The sequence below is a fragment of the Hibiscus syriacus genome, unplaced genomic scaffold, assembly GCF_006381635.1.
Source record: "Hibiscus syriacus cultivar Baekdansim isolate YM2019G1 unplaced genomic scaffold, ASM638163v2 tig00110931_pilon, whole genome shotgun sequence".
Classification (NCBI taxonomy): Eukaryota; Viridiplantae; Streptophyta; class Magnoliopsida; order Malvales; family Malvaceae; genus Hibiscus; species Hibiscus syriacus.
In genome coordinates, this window is record NW_024062918.1 from 428,595 (window position 1) to 442,527 (window position 13,933).

The 13,933-nt window shown below is 33.8% G+C and overlaps 1 protein-coding gene across 2 annotated transcripts; it reads left to right on the plus strand.

The window, feature by feature from the left end:
• The first annotated feature begins 10,844 nt into the window (after window positions 1-10,844).
• LOC120146790 (aldo-keto reductase family 4 member C8-like) lies at window positions 10,845-12,819 on the plus strand. 2 transcript variants are annotated; one of them, XM_039160285.1, is made up of 7 exons: window positions 10,845-11,031; window positions 11,126-11,176; window positions 11,286-11,362; window positions 11,519-11,606; window positions 11,779-12,054; window positions 12,173-12,417; window positions 12,625-12,819. In XM_039160285.1, exons 1-7 carry the CDS (start codon window positions 10,924-10,926, stop codon window positions 12,713-12,715), a joined length of 936 nt encoding a protein of 311 aa, XP_039016216.1. In that variant the 5' UTR covers window positions 10,845-10,923; the 3' UTR covers window positions 12,716-12,819. The 2 variants fall into 2 exon arrangements, with proteins under 2 accessions (XP_039016216.1, XP_039016215.1); XM_039160284.1 differs by having other exon boundaries at window positions 12,173-12,421; window positions 12,629-12,818.
• The last annotated feature ends 1,114 nt before the right edge of the window (window positions 12,820-13,933 follow it).

Consider the following 13,933-nt stretch of genomic DNA (forward strand, 5'->3'; position numbering starts at 1 on the left):
ACAAGACAGATCGAGCAATTGTCCCTGAAATTTTTAAATTATAATTTATTTTATTATTATTTTTAATTTCTGTTGTTAAATATTTTTCATCTCTAAAATTTTATAAGTTTAATACATTCTAAAATTTTAAAAATTTACTCCTAATATAAATCATATATTTCTCCTTAACTATAACTGTATTATAAGTAAATCAAATTAGACAATAATTTTTAAACGTATCCAAGTTAAAACATTTACTTTAATTAGTAAAGTAATTTTTAACAAAATTAAAATCTACATCATTAACATTAATTATTTATCTAAAAAAATTGCTGATAACAAAATCCGCTTTTTGTTTATCCATATAAGTAGAAATAAAGTAAGCAACGGCTTCGATAAAAATATATTGCGACACGCATTAATAATAATAAAAAAAACGGCCGGCAAAGTGAAGAGAAAGAAACGGGGAAAGTATAAAGAGGGATAGTTTAATTTAAGGATAAAAAATAATAATTTTAGGTATAAATAAAAATTGATAAAATTATAATATTTTAAGTTTAGTATAATCTAAAATGTTATTTTTTAACATTATTGAAAATATTATCTTCTTTGTAATAATTTAAGTTCAACCAATTAATTTAAAATATTATAACTTTTATTATATTTTCAATCATATCTAAAAATCATTATTTTTTAATTTTAAATTAAATGGCCGTACAATAAAACTCTTTAAAGAAAGGGTGTTGGGATGGCGGTTGACAACAGATGAGTGCCAAGTAACACGTGTTTGGTATTAATTGAAAAAACCAGTTTTTCACTATATTTTTAACATTTTCGATAAAATGTCTAACAATAATAAAATGATTAAAAAAAATAATAAAATCGATAGCATCTCTAATAATAATAAAATCGATAAAAATAATAATGTTTTTGATAATTTTTTTACTGATTTTATTATTTAAATAAAAACAAAACTTATAACATTTTTTTACTATATATTAAAATTGCCTCCTTTTAAAAATGAAACAAAACAAATTTTGAAGTCAAGAAGTGAAAAACACTCCAACAACCTCAGTTGAGTAGCAGCAGTCTCATGGACAGAGTTAAGATTCTAATTCAAGGAGATTGGATATAATTAATAATAAATAAAAAATAAAATAATTTAAATTTAGAAATCTAAATAAGTATTTATCTTTATATTTTTTCTAATGAAATAAACTAGAAGACAATAACCCCCAACACTATATAGTTTCATCCCTAAACAGACTCTATTAAAAATTAGAAGACAATAACCTCCAACGCTATACATAGTTTCTTCCCTAAACAGACTATTAAAAATAGATTTTACGAATTCCTTTATTTTCTCATATTTAGGGTTAAGGGATAAGGATTGCCATTAATAACCAAGCTAATTCCATCACACTGCCTTGTCATTTAAGAAACATGCAACATCCCTTTTGAGGATTATGATTATTAATAAATTAGATATTTTCGTTACGAATAGATCCAAGGAAACAGACGAAAATAATTCTCTCTTAAAATTCTTAAATTATTATATATTTTAAATATATCTTTTATATTTTTAATTAATAATATATATTCATTCTTTAAATTTTTATAAATTCATCCTATGAAATTTTAAAATTTTGTTTTTTTCCCTAGCTCATGTTTTGTACTTAACAAACAACAATGATAAGTTGTTTCAACGCAATCCATGGATATTTTGACGCCATATTGCATGCAGCAACCCATCATTTGAATGTACATGAATCTTAAAAATCATGAAACCAGAAATAAAAGACACATTTTTTATTTTTAGGTCCAGAGTTTGGGAAAGGGGACCGATTGTGATAAAGTTAAAAGTAACGTGGTGGAGTGCAAATCAAGGCAACTGGAGCAAAAATGCATTATTTCGCTGTGCTTCGCCATCTGTCCATGCAGGTGCGACGGGTTTAGATTTTTTATTTAAATAAATACATATATTAATGATATAAAATTTTGGTATAAGATAAGTACATAAAATGTCAAAATAGACACTATCAATAAAATAAATAATTAATATGAAATTTAGATTTTTTTGGATAATTTGATTTTTATTACCCAAATAGTAAAAACCTGCTATAAAAAATCAGTGTTCAGAATACTGGGATTGCCCTACATACAAAAATAAACAGCAATCAACCAATACCCAATTTCTACATAAAGTAATATTTACACTATCAAATCTATTAAGGTTTCTATCCCTTAGTTGCAAACCAACTATTTCCTTAATAGTTTGTAGCAGTTCTTCAAAAGTCCTAGATTCATCTTTGAAGATCTTTTTGTTTCTTTCCTCTCATAGGATGTAGATTAGAGCGGTGGAAGCAATATTCAAGATATAAGTGATCAGCGATTTACCTTTCCAAAACATAAAGGCCCAAGCTAAGAAATCATTCCATGACAAGAGGTGATTATGTAAACCATTCATACCAGTAAGAGAGAAGATTGATGCCCATAGAGAAGCAGCAGTTAGGCAATCAAAGAACAAATGATTTCAGTTTTCCATAACAGCACCACATAAATTACACGTGCAGTCATTGATAAGTCTCATTTGATGTAGTCTTTCCTTTGTAGGCAGCTTATCAAGGAAGACCATCCAAGCAATTAAACTGTGCTTTGGGATGTGGAGAGGGAACCATAAGAGATTTTTCCATGGAACTTTGGTATTCTTCACTCTAAGCTCATTCCAAATGTCACTAGTTTTCTTCGTTCCAGCCAGTAAAATAGGGAAGGCTTCGGTTCTCATTTTTAAAAGTTGCCTTAAACTCCAGCTCATGGATGGCTTGATTTCAGTAGTCCAAAAACCAGTAGCATTGAAAACATAGCTTCGAAGCCATGCCACCCACAAAGATCCATCGCCTTCCAGGATGCTTTTAATGAGCAGCATCATGTTTGCTTTATTCTAGGTCTTTAAGTCTTTAAGACCGAGACCATCTTCAGACTTAGGTAAACATATTTTTTGCCAACTCACTCTTGCTCCAGCTGTTGATTTGTCAGCCCCTTTCCAGAAAAATCTTGAACAGAGCTGTTCAATCTTTTTAATGACCGAGGATGGAAGGAGCAATTACAGGCACCAGTAGTTTGCAATGCTAAATAACACCGCTCGAACTAATTTCAATCTGCCTGCATAACTTAGCATTCTACCATACCAGAAATAGAGCCTAGTCTTGATATTATAAATGAGGGAAGTGCAACCCTTTTCAGAAATATTTCTAGTGACCAAGGGAATACCAAGGTATCGAACAGGGAGGCTACTAAGATTAAAACCAGTAAACAACTTAATTTCCTCAAGATCAGCAATGGGAACACCTGTAGGAAACAGTTCATATTTAGAAGCATTTAATCTCAGGCCAGACATTTCATAAAATAAGTCCAAGACAGAAGTAACACCAATAATAGAATTCACAAAGCCTTTGCAGAAAATTAAAAGGTCATCAGCAAAAGAGATATGGGTAAGCCCAATTCTTTTGCATTTAGGATGGTAACCAAAAGTACCTTTTGCAGCAGCCAAGTTAAGGAGTCTTGAGAGAACATTCATTGAGAGGAAAAAAAGGAAAGGGGATAGAGGGTCCCCTTGCCTAACACCTCTTGCACCTTTGAAGTAGCCAATCAAGCTCCCGTTGAAGGAAATAGAGAATTTGGCAGTGGAAAAACAGATTTCAATCCAAGTAATGAAAGCATTGGGAAGACCTAGTGCCTTTAAAACAACAATGATAAAGTCCCAATTTAAGGAGTCAAAGGCTTTGTGAAGTTCAATTTTCAAAGAGCATCTAGGGGAGATAGATTTTATACTGTAACCTCTAACTAATTCCTGAGCCAAAAGAGTATTATCAACAATATTTCTGCCCTTAACAAAAGCAGTTTGGTTAAGAGTGATAAGGTCAGGAATTAGTCTGGTAAGTCTGCTGACCAGAATTTTTGATATCACCTTGTAAACCACCGAACAGTAGGAAATAGGTCTGAAGTTTTTGACCTTACTTGGATTCTGAATTTTGGGAACCAATGTGATGGCAGTGGCGTTAAAGGCAGGGTGTAAAAAAGATTCATGGAAGAATTGTTTAATGGCAGCATTAATATCTTCAGCAATAATAGGCCAGGACTTTTTGAAGAAAAGAGGAGTGAACCCATCTGGTCCAGGTGTTTTATCTTTCCCTTGACTAAAGAATGCTTCTTTAATTTCTTCACAAGAGACATCCTTAATAAGATCAACAGAGGAATTAGAGGGCAAGGAATAATGGAGTAGGTCTTGAAGAAAAAGAGGATCAGGAGCCTTTACACAAGGATCAGAGGTGCCAATCAGGTTAGAGAAGAATTTAATCACCTCAGAGGACATTTCATCAAAGGTCTCTAATCTGTTCTCTTGGTCATCCACTAGAACTCTAATGGTGTCTCTTTTCTTCTTAAAAGCAACAACAGAGTGAAAAAACTTAGTTCACTTATCACCATCTTTTAGCCATTGGACTTTGGCTTTTTGTTTTAAAAACATAGCTTCAGCATCTTCCATTATCTTTAATTCAGTTTGCAAAAGAAGCTCATCCTCAATAACAGCCTCACCTCTAAGCATCTTTAGTTTTTGCTGCTCTAATTCAGTTCTCTTTTGTTTTACCCGATCAGAAAGATTACTATAACATGTAAGGTTCAGATCCTTAAGGTGAACTTTCAGTCATTTCAATTTGGTAAAAAGGATTTGCATAGGATTACCAGCAGCAGGACATTTCCAGGATTGAGAGACAACATTTAAGAAGTTTGGGTGTTGGGTCCAAAAATTAAAAAATTTAAAGGGCTTTGTACGATTAGCATGTACCTCTTTGTGAAGCCACAAAATAGCAAGATAGTGATCAGAAGTGCAGGGAGCCAGGAACTCTACATGTGAAGAATAAAAGGAATTCACCCAATTTTGGTTAATAAGAACTCTATCCAGCTTCTTTGCAAGGTATGAATTTTGTTATTTGTTGCTCCAAGTAAAAGAAGGGCCAAAATAAGGGTGATCGAAAAGGTCAAGGTCAGAAAGGATATCCTTAAAATCTCTCATATCAGGAGAAATATAAGGACCAAGGATTTCATAGTCAGACCTCTCATTTGAATTAAGGATTACATTGAAGTCTCCTCCAAGAACTCAAGGAAGATGACCATAAGTTCTATCTAAATCTTGAAGTTGCTGCCAAAGAAGCTTCCTAACTCTGCCATCATTGCTGCCATAAATAGCAGTAATGATAATGGGTCTACCAAAGTGAGTACCTTTAACAGTGATGCTCTGCTCAGAAACATGAAAAATATAAAACTCAATGCCTTTCCTCCATAAGATCCAAATCCTACCATTTATGCCAAAATCATAATTGGTGCAAACATTCCAGTTTTCAAATTTTCTACCTAGTATATTTACAGACTTATCAGCTTTTACTCTAGTCTCCAACAGACAAAAAAATCAATCTTGTTCTGGTTTGCTCTTCTTATAACAATCTCTTGTTTGAGAGGGCAATTGAACCCTCTAACATTCCAAAAACCTATGATCATTGGGAAGATATGTCAAGGGAACCTCCACTACCACCCACTTCAGCATTGTTAAGCTTGTCTTTTTTTCTTTAGTTTGAGCTCATTAACAATACTGGAAACTCCTAAGGAAACTGCTCTAATCTTTCTTTGCTGGCCTTCAGGAGCAGTGGGAATATCATCAACATTACTAAGAATTTCAAATCTGTTTTTTGATCCTGAAATATCAGCTTTAGATTTATTCTTTTTCAGGTCTTCCCCTATCCTTTTTAGAAACAGTAGGTTTAGAGACAATTTTACCATCAGGAAGAACATCTACAATTTCAGAGTTAGTAGTTTCTTTATCTTCGTTGGGTTCATTACTCACAGAGGCAGGATTATTAGTCATACCCAATGAATCAGTAGGTTTCATGTTAACTCCATCGGTATCATTAGAGACTTGCGATTCTTTTTCCTATAAAACCTCAATACCACAAACAACATTTTCAGCTACTGTAATCGGGGTAATCGGGGTAATATCATCCTTCATTTTCCAGATTTGCTTTTTAACCGGAGCTGGATTTTTTAGTACAACACAATTTTTCTCAGAGTGACCAAAGACATTGCAGTGTTTGCATCGAGCAGGGAGCCAAGGTACTTCAACAACAACAGAAGTGGAGTTCCCATCTCTAAGAATGACCTCAATATATTTGGGAATGTCCTGGTTTACTTATAGTTCAATGCAGATTTTAGCAAATTCTAGGTGTGTTTTAGCAGTAGTTATAGTGTCCATGGAAATTGGGGTTCCTATGGCACTAGCAATATAACTCAAGCCTGCCCTAGAAAATAATTCAAGTGGGACATTACACAAATGAACCCAAATCAGAATCTTAGAGAGATCAAAATTTAATCTTGTCAAATTAGGCTCTCATTTTCTAAGAATTAACGGTTTATTTAGAATGTGTCATGGTCAATTCTCAAGGACCTAATCTCTTGCTGATTCAGTATAAAAAGAGAAAACATACATGTTATTTCCCGCAAAACTAACCTGAACAGTGCTTCCTGCCATAGCTTTCTTCCACAGAGTATCCACGATGCGTTGCATAGCCGCGAAGTTTGGAGCAGCACCGAGGAACTGCCCAACAAGCGAAAGCCTCCATTCAGAGATACCCGTTTTATAAACTTCTGGAGGGGTATGGACGGTTGTAACCCCATCGCTAACCCTAGGCGGGAAAAAATCCAGATTTTGCCCCGCAGCACATCCAAAGAGTTTCCTCCAATCCATGGAACTCTCGATAGGAGTAGTCAAAAAGCAGCTGGAACAACCACTGAGGACACAACGAGATGAACGGAGAAGAAAATCGGAGACTCGACGGGGATTTTTAGATTTTCGTTAGCTCTACTAACGTGTACCCAGAGAAATCCTAATCGTGCGCCCAGAGTATGGTGACAACTTATTTTTAAGAAAAATACTTAACAACTCAGGTTTGGAATATACATTGAAGGAATAATTGGGAAGACCACTGAAAGCAAACGGCTCCAGTTGATATGAATCTTTAAATGGCTTTTGAATAGACATTCGATTTAAATTGAAGATTATTTTATCCGTACAATTTTATATATGTATTTAGGGTCCCAAAAATAAGTGTACTATCATATAATTCTCTTGCTATTTATCGTAGACTAAATCTTTTACTTTTTACCCATAATTTTTATCGTAAAATTTTCATGTAAATTTATATATTTTTATCTTATTTCTTCTTATTTTGTATCATTTAATCTTTATTATCTATCACAAAAGTTTTGATCAGCCATTATAAAAATTCAAGCAGTTATTGGCAGGTGTTAATGTAGTTGTGTTGGGTAATACCTAAGTCAGCAGGATGAAGTTAGGATAAGTGCGGAATCACTTGGGTGGGGAAGGAGGATATGACTCACTCCAATTTTTATAGTTTAATTGTATTTTAAGTCTTTAAAAGTTTTGAAACCATTAAAATTATGTTCGGTCTTCCTATTTTTTTAATTTAATTATATTTTTAGACATTATCAATTTTAAAGTTAAATAAAATTAAGTTTTGCCTCTACCTTTTCTGGTTTAATTATTTTTTAGGACATGACAATTTAAAATTAGTGAAATTAAATCCCAATCCTTTTTTGTGGTTTAATTACCTTTTAAAACCTTGTTAGTTTAAAGATAAGCAACTTGGCCCCTCTCATAATTTCATCCCAATTCCGCCCTTGGTTAGGATATCAACTCAAGGGGAGTAAAGTATAAACAATAGAAATTGAGAAGGGCAAGATGAAACTAAATTAAAACTAGAAGGGTTTGTTTATGTAAACAATAATAGCAGTGAGTCCCCTTGGTTTGGGTTTCATGCACTATTACCAACATAATAATTCACAAGTGTTATAACTGGCGTCTTGTCCCTTTTCACCATTTTGTTCAGCATTTGCAGCAAACCATCTTTATTCCTTACATGACATAAAAGTTTCCTGCATATTCCTTTTGGGACCAAAAAGGAAAAGAAAAGAGCAACAACACCCTTGTTTTTTGGCATTGAAATCCACCACTTCAAGTTAAACAGGAGATCGCAATGCATCTATGCAATTCCAGGACACTTTAAGCACGCGTGCATTCGAATTCCCAGGGAAAAAAGAAAAGGGTCGCCATCTCAAATAACAGATTATGAATCAACATGTTCATAATGAATCTGCCTGTCTGGTTCGTTGAAGTTTGTTTTCTCTTCACAAAAAAGGAAAATTGTATGGGAAAACACAAATTGTGCATTGGATCTTGAGATTCTTTTAATCATGCATGGTACAGATGATGTATATCAGCATGCCAGATTCTTTTTGATGAGACTGTTTAACCGAATTAATTCGTTTCGATCAGTAATTCGATCAAAACCGAGAAGGGAACATCCCTAGAAATAAATGCTATAGCAGCCTCCACTCAATTGTGAACGTAAAACTAAATCCATAGCTCATCAAACAATTGATCTTTCAAACTTAAATTTAAAATATAACATGAGCTTTCAAGTTTGAACATATTTTGCATAACATGATAAAATTCAACTATACGAGGGTTCAATCCCACAATTCTACACTGCAGTGAAGACCACAGCAAGACACCATATATGTTTGAGCAATGAACCACGGTAGTCTTTTGACTGCAACATTCTAAAGAGCATGTTAACAGAATCAAACATAGGACCAGAGCCACATGGGTTCAAGAAATCAAGTCCCATCGATGATTTCTTTAGGACGATAACAGCCCTTGAAAATAGTAAGGTTTCTTAGATGATCATCAACAAAAGAAGCATTTACATGTTAAATGGGAGATGTACTATACTGTAGGCATATGCTACTCGGATCCTTTAGAATAGACTAAGGTCCAGAACATGACTTGAGATGACATAACAACCAAAATCCATGTGTTGAATGCTAAAATTATTGGTATTTCAAATTGATTGCATGGGAGATGACTTTGAACCCTGCATAAGTCCAAGTCTCTTGCTGTCTTGCATATAGGACTATAACCCCTGCTGATGAACTTGCGGCTGCCAATGATCACATAGCTGTAACCTGCATATTCAGCAAGGGTTAAAGAGTATCAAGGGACTAAAGTGAGAATAAGTTACAACTAATTTGAGATATGAAAAATGTCAAATAGCACTATAGCAGGTAATTTTTGTTTAAAAAAACTGACTTGCATCAGTGCTGATAAATCCATTTAGGGACTAAAGAAGATTAGAAGGAATTCTCAGAGAAAAGATGTATACCCAATCACCTACAATAAATAGGCTCACTAGAGATTCAACATCTCTCTCTTTTTCCTCAAAGCATAAACATTTAGACGTACAAGACCAAAGCTCCATAGCAATTGAAGAGATGTAATATTTAGATTAGAAAAAAAAAACACAACCTTCTTTCTAATTTCTAAAAGAGTAAACTACTCAAATGGTCACTAATGTTTGAGTAAGTTTTCGTTTTCACCACTGATGTTTCAAAAGTCACAAATCGATCACTAACTTTATCGTTTGTTATAAATTTGTCACTCGCCGTTAACATGCGTGACGGAAAACACACGTAGTCCGTTAACAACCGTTAACAGGCTTACCTAGATGGTATAATTACACAAATAGTCCATGCTATTTATATGTTCTTTTAATTTTATCCTAATTTAATAAATTAAAATAAATATATCTACGATCAGGAGGTGCTATGTGTCATTGGTTACACACCTTTCATCATTTGATTGGAAGACTAAATTTAATTTAATTTATTTTTAATTTAATAGATTTATTTCTAATAATCAGAGGGTGACACGTGTCACCCTCTGGTTGGAAGAAAATAAAACAACAAAGAAGCAAGTAAGAGGATTTGAACGTAAGACCCTTGAGTGAAATAATGCAAGCCAAACCATTGAGCCAAGGTAACCATTTAATACATTTTGGACAACAAATGGTATATATCTTGTATCTTAGTATGTAAATGCTTTACTCAAAATTAATAATATGTTATATATATTAAATTTTAAAATTATCTTTATTTTTGTTTTAACTTATTAAATATTTTTATTTTTGTCTTAATTTATTAAATATATTTTGTTTGTATTCTAATGTAAAAATATATATTTTATCTTTATCATCACTTAAAAATATATTTTTTAAATATCTTAACTTAAAATATATTTAAATATTTTACTATTAATATATATATATATATATTACTCTTATTTTAAATTTAAAAAAATATATACCATAAGGTAAAATATATCAAATGTTTGTCTTGACTCAATGGTTTGGCTTGTATTATTTCACTCAAGGGTTCTATGTTCGAATCCCTCCACTTGTGTCTTTGTTGCTTTATTTTCTTTCAATGGTTGGTAGAAATAAATTTATTAAATTAAAAATAAATTAAAATAAATTTAGTCTTTCAATCAAATGATGATATGTGTCATGAATGCACTTGTTGATTTGTAGGTAAATTTATTAAAACTAAGATCAAATTAAAATAATATAAATAACATAGACTATTTGTGTAATTATACCATCCAAATAAGCCTGTTGACGGCTGTTAATGGTCCATGTTTTTTCCACTTGTTAACGGCGAGTGACCAATTTGTAACAAACGATTATATTAGTAATCAATTTGTGACTTTTGAAACATTAGTGTTGAAAACGAAAACTTACACAAATATTAGTGACCATTTGAGTAGTTTACCCTTTCTAAAAATAGGAAATATTATATAATAGTGGAGTCTTAAAATGCTGTAACCAACTATCCGCAGCCGGCTGATTTTTTTAATTTTACTTCAAAATTCGTAAATACCGACGAGGGACGGCCCAATACTAACGACAGGCCATTTATAGTCTATTAAGTGCTGGTTCCGGTTGCTCTCTTGTTTGTTTTCGCTGAAATAGTTGGAAGAAAATGGCTGATGAAATCAGATTCTTTGAACTAAACACAGGAGCTAAGATCCCCTCCATTGGCTTCGGCACTTACAATGTTGCTGGAAACACTCTCGCTACTGCCATCAAGGTATATTCTTTTTTCCCCCTCGTTTGGGTGTTCTTTTGTTTGTATTTTGATTTGAATCCCATCTGCTTTTTACTGTTATCTCTGTTGGATTCAGGCTGGGTATAGGCACATTGATTGCGCTTCTCTCTATGGTAACGAGAAGGAGGTGATTTATTTATCTTATTTCTCAGTCGTGATTTAATAAATTCACCCTACTCTCAACGTTAAACTTAAGAATTTCCCAATACAACTTGTGTTTTATCTGGTGCATACAGGTTGGTTTTGCTTTGAAGGAGTTATTTGATAACGGCGTTGTGAAGCGTGAAGACTTATTTATCACCTCCAAGCTCTGGTTTTTCCTTTCCCCTTATTTCCTCCTTTTATTTAGTCTTATCTGAAGAACTTAGTAATAAAGTTTTACTTGAATGTTCATTTTCTTGATTTGGAGTGCTGGACTAATTTTTTTTAGTTTTTTCCCTATCTAAGCTACATATGAAATGATGATCAGGGGCACTCATCACTTACCTGAAGATGTTCCAGAGGCTTTAAATAAAACTTTGGAAGATTTGCTGCTTGACTATGTCGATCTCTATCTGGTATTTATAACACAAAAAACGCTTCTTTGTCTACTTCATTTGAAATTTTAAGATATGGTGATGATTTGTTAAAGTTGATGTTCTTTGTTCCTCTTTGGTTAAGTGTCAGATAGCTGAAGTTATATATTTTGGCATCATTATATTTGTTGCTAATTGTGATGAATTTGTGAAGATACACTGGCCAGTCAGTTTGAAAAAAGGTTCAGTTGGTGTTACTCCTGAAAACTTAACTCAACCCGACATATCCAGTACCTGGAGTGCAATGGAGGCACTATGCGATTCTGGTAAGGCTCGGGCTATCGGTGTTAGTAATTTCAGTACAAAGAAGCTCGGAGATCTACTGAAAGTAGCACGCCTAGTTCCTGCTGTCAATCAAGTGGAACTTCACCCTGTATGGCAGCAGCTAAAGCTGCATGAATATTGTCGATCCAAGGGAATTCACTTGTCTGTGAGTTTGCAGATTTAAAAACAACATATTTTTCTCATGTTTTTTGAATTCTAACCAATTTGAATAAACTGAACAAGATGATTGTATTGGTAACGGATGTTAATTTCTTTGATCTCAGGGATATTCACCACTAGGTAGCCAAGGTGGAAATAATAGAAGGGTAAAGGTCCAGGAAAACCCGGTTCTCAAGATGGTTGCAGCGCAATTGGGGAAATCTCCGTCACAGGTGGCTCTCCGTTGGGGACTCCAAATGGGCCATAGCATTGTGCCTAAGAGCTATAACGAGTCAAGGATGAAGGAAAATCTCGATATTTTTAGCTGGTCTATCCATGAAGATTTGTTTGCCAAGTTTTCTGAAATAGAACAGGCAAGTGTTAACTTCATGTCGTCATTATCATTGCTTCGCTCCCTTTCGTTGTTTCTCTTACATGTGTATAGTTACTGCAGACTGGTTCATGTTTGTGCTCCCTATAAACCTTCATTTTCTGATACTTATCATGATAGCATATGTTGTGTTTATACAAGATATCCCAATTCAGATAAGTATTTGAATCATGTGAACTCCCCATTGCAGGAGAAGCTAATTAGAGGCCGTGAATTTGTACACCCTACTTCTGGTGCATACAAGACCCTTGAAGAACTCTGGGATGGTGAAATCTGAACCGAAAGATGTTCGAAATCGATGTCGACATGCAAATAAATTTCGGTGTTTTTGTCTACCTGGATGTTACTAAATCTTGGATATTATAGTGCACATATTATTTATGAGGTATTTATTGTCTACCCTTCTAAATGATAATGAAATAAGAAGTCCATAAGTTTCAATTAGTAACAGTAACACTTGAAGGATTTAAATATCAAATTATTGCATAAATTTACTAAGAGGAGAATATTCCCTTGAAGCAATTAATCATACCCACGTCGTTTTAATACCGAAAGTAGATTCTCCCACAAATATATCTACTTCAGGCCTACTAGTTTGTGCAACGATTTATTCAAGATAGTGTCCAATATGGTGACCATCACACTTCAGAAGGTCCTTTCCCAATGTATCGACATTGCTCAGAGTGCTTTTATTCCTAATTGCCTTATCACAGACAATATTATAATAGCATACGATATCCTTCATTGTCTTCAACATCACCAAACTAGAATACACGGCCACTTTGTTCTCGAACTTGACATGAGAAAAGCTTATGATCGTGTTGAGTGAGCTTCTCCTGAAGGTATTCTTCTCAAATGGGCTTTGACGTTCAGTAATAAATTGTATTATTCGATGCACTTCTTTGGTGCCTTACTCAGTCATTACCAATGGGGAAGTAAAGGAGAAATTTTATCCTTCTCGTTGGTTAAGGCAAGGAGATCCCCTTAGCCCTTCTCTATTCTTGATTTGCAGTGAGGGATTATCTTAGCTTCTTTGCCAAGATGCTGGCAGAAAAGAGTTCAGTGGAGTACGAATCAACCGATATGCATCAAGCATCACACATTTATTTTCTTTACAGATGATAGCCTGCTTTTTGGTGACTTTACAACAATCGGTGCTTCTAAATTGAAAGAAATCCTCCAGTGTTATGCTCGTAGTTCTGGACAACAAATTAACTACAAAAAGTCTGGCTTGTTTTTTGGATCGAATGTTTTAGAAGAAAATAAAGCCAATGCCAGTAGCATTCTGGCGGTCTCAAATACATCCTACCTGGAAAAATACCTTGGTCCCCCACGTTAATTGGAAGAAACAAAAAGAAGGTTTTTGCTGATTTGAGGAGTCATTTTGAGAAAAGATCGCAAAGTTGGAGCTCCGGGCTTTGTCACAATGAGATAAAGCAATTTTTATAAAGTCAGTTTTACAAGCTTTACCTTTATACGCTACGAGTTGTTTTTT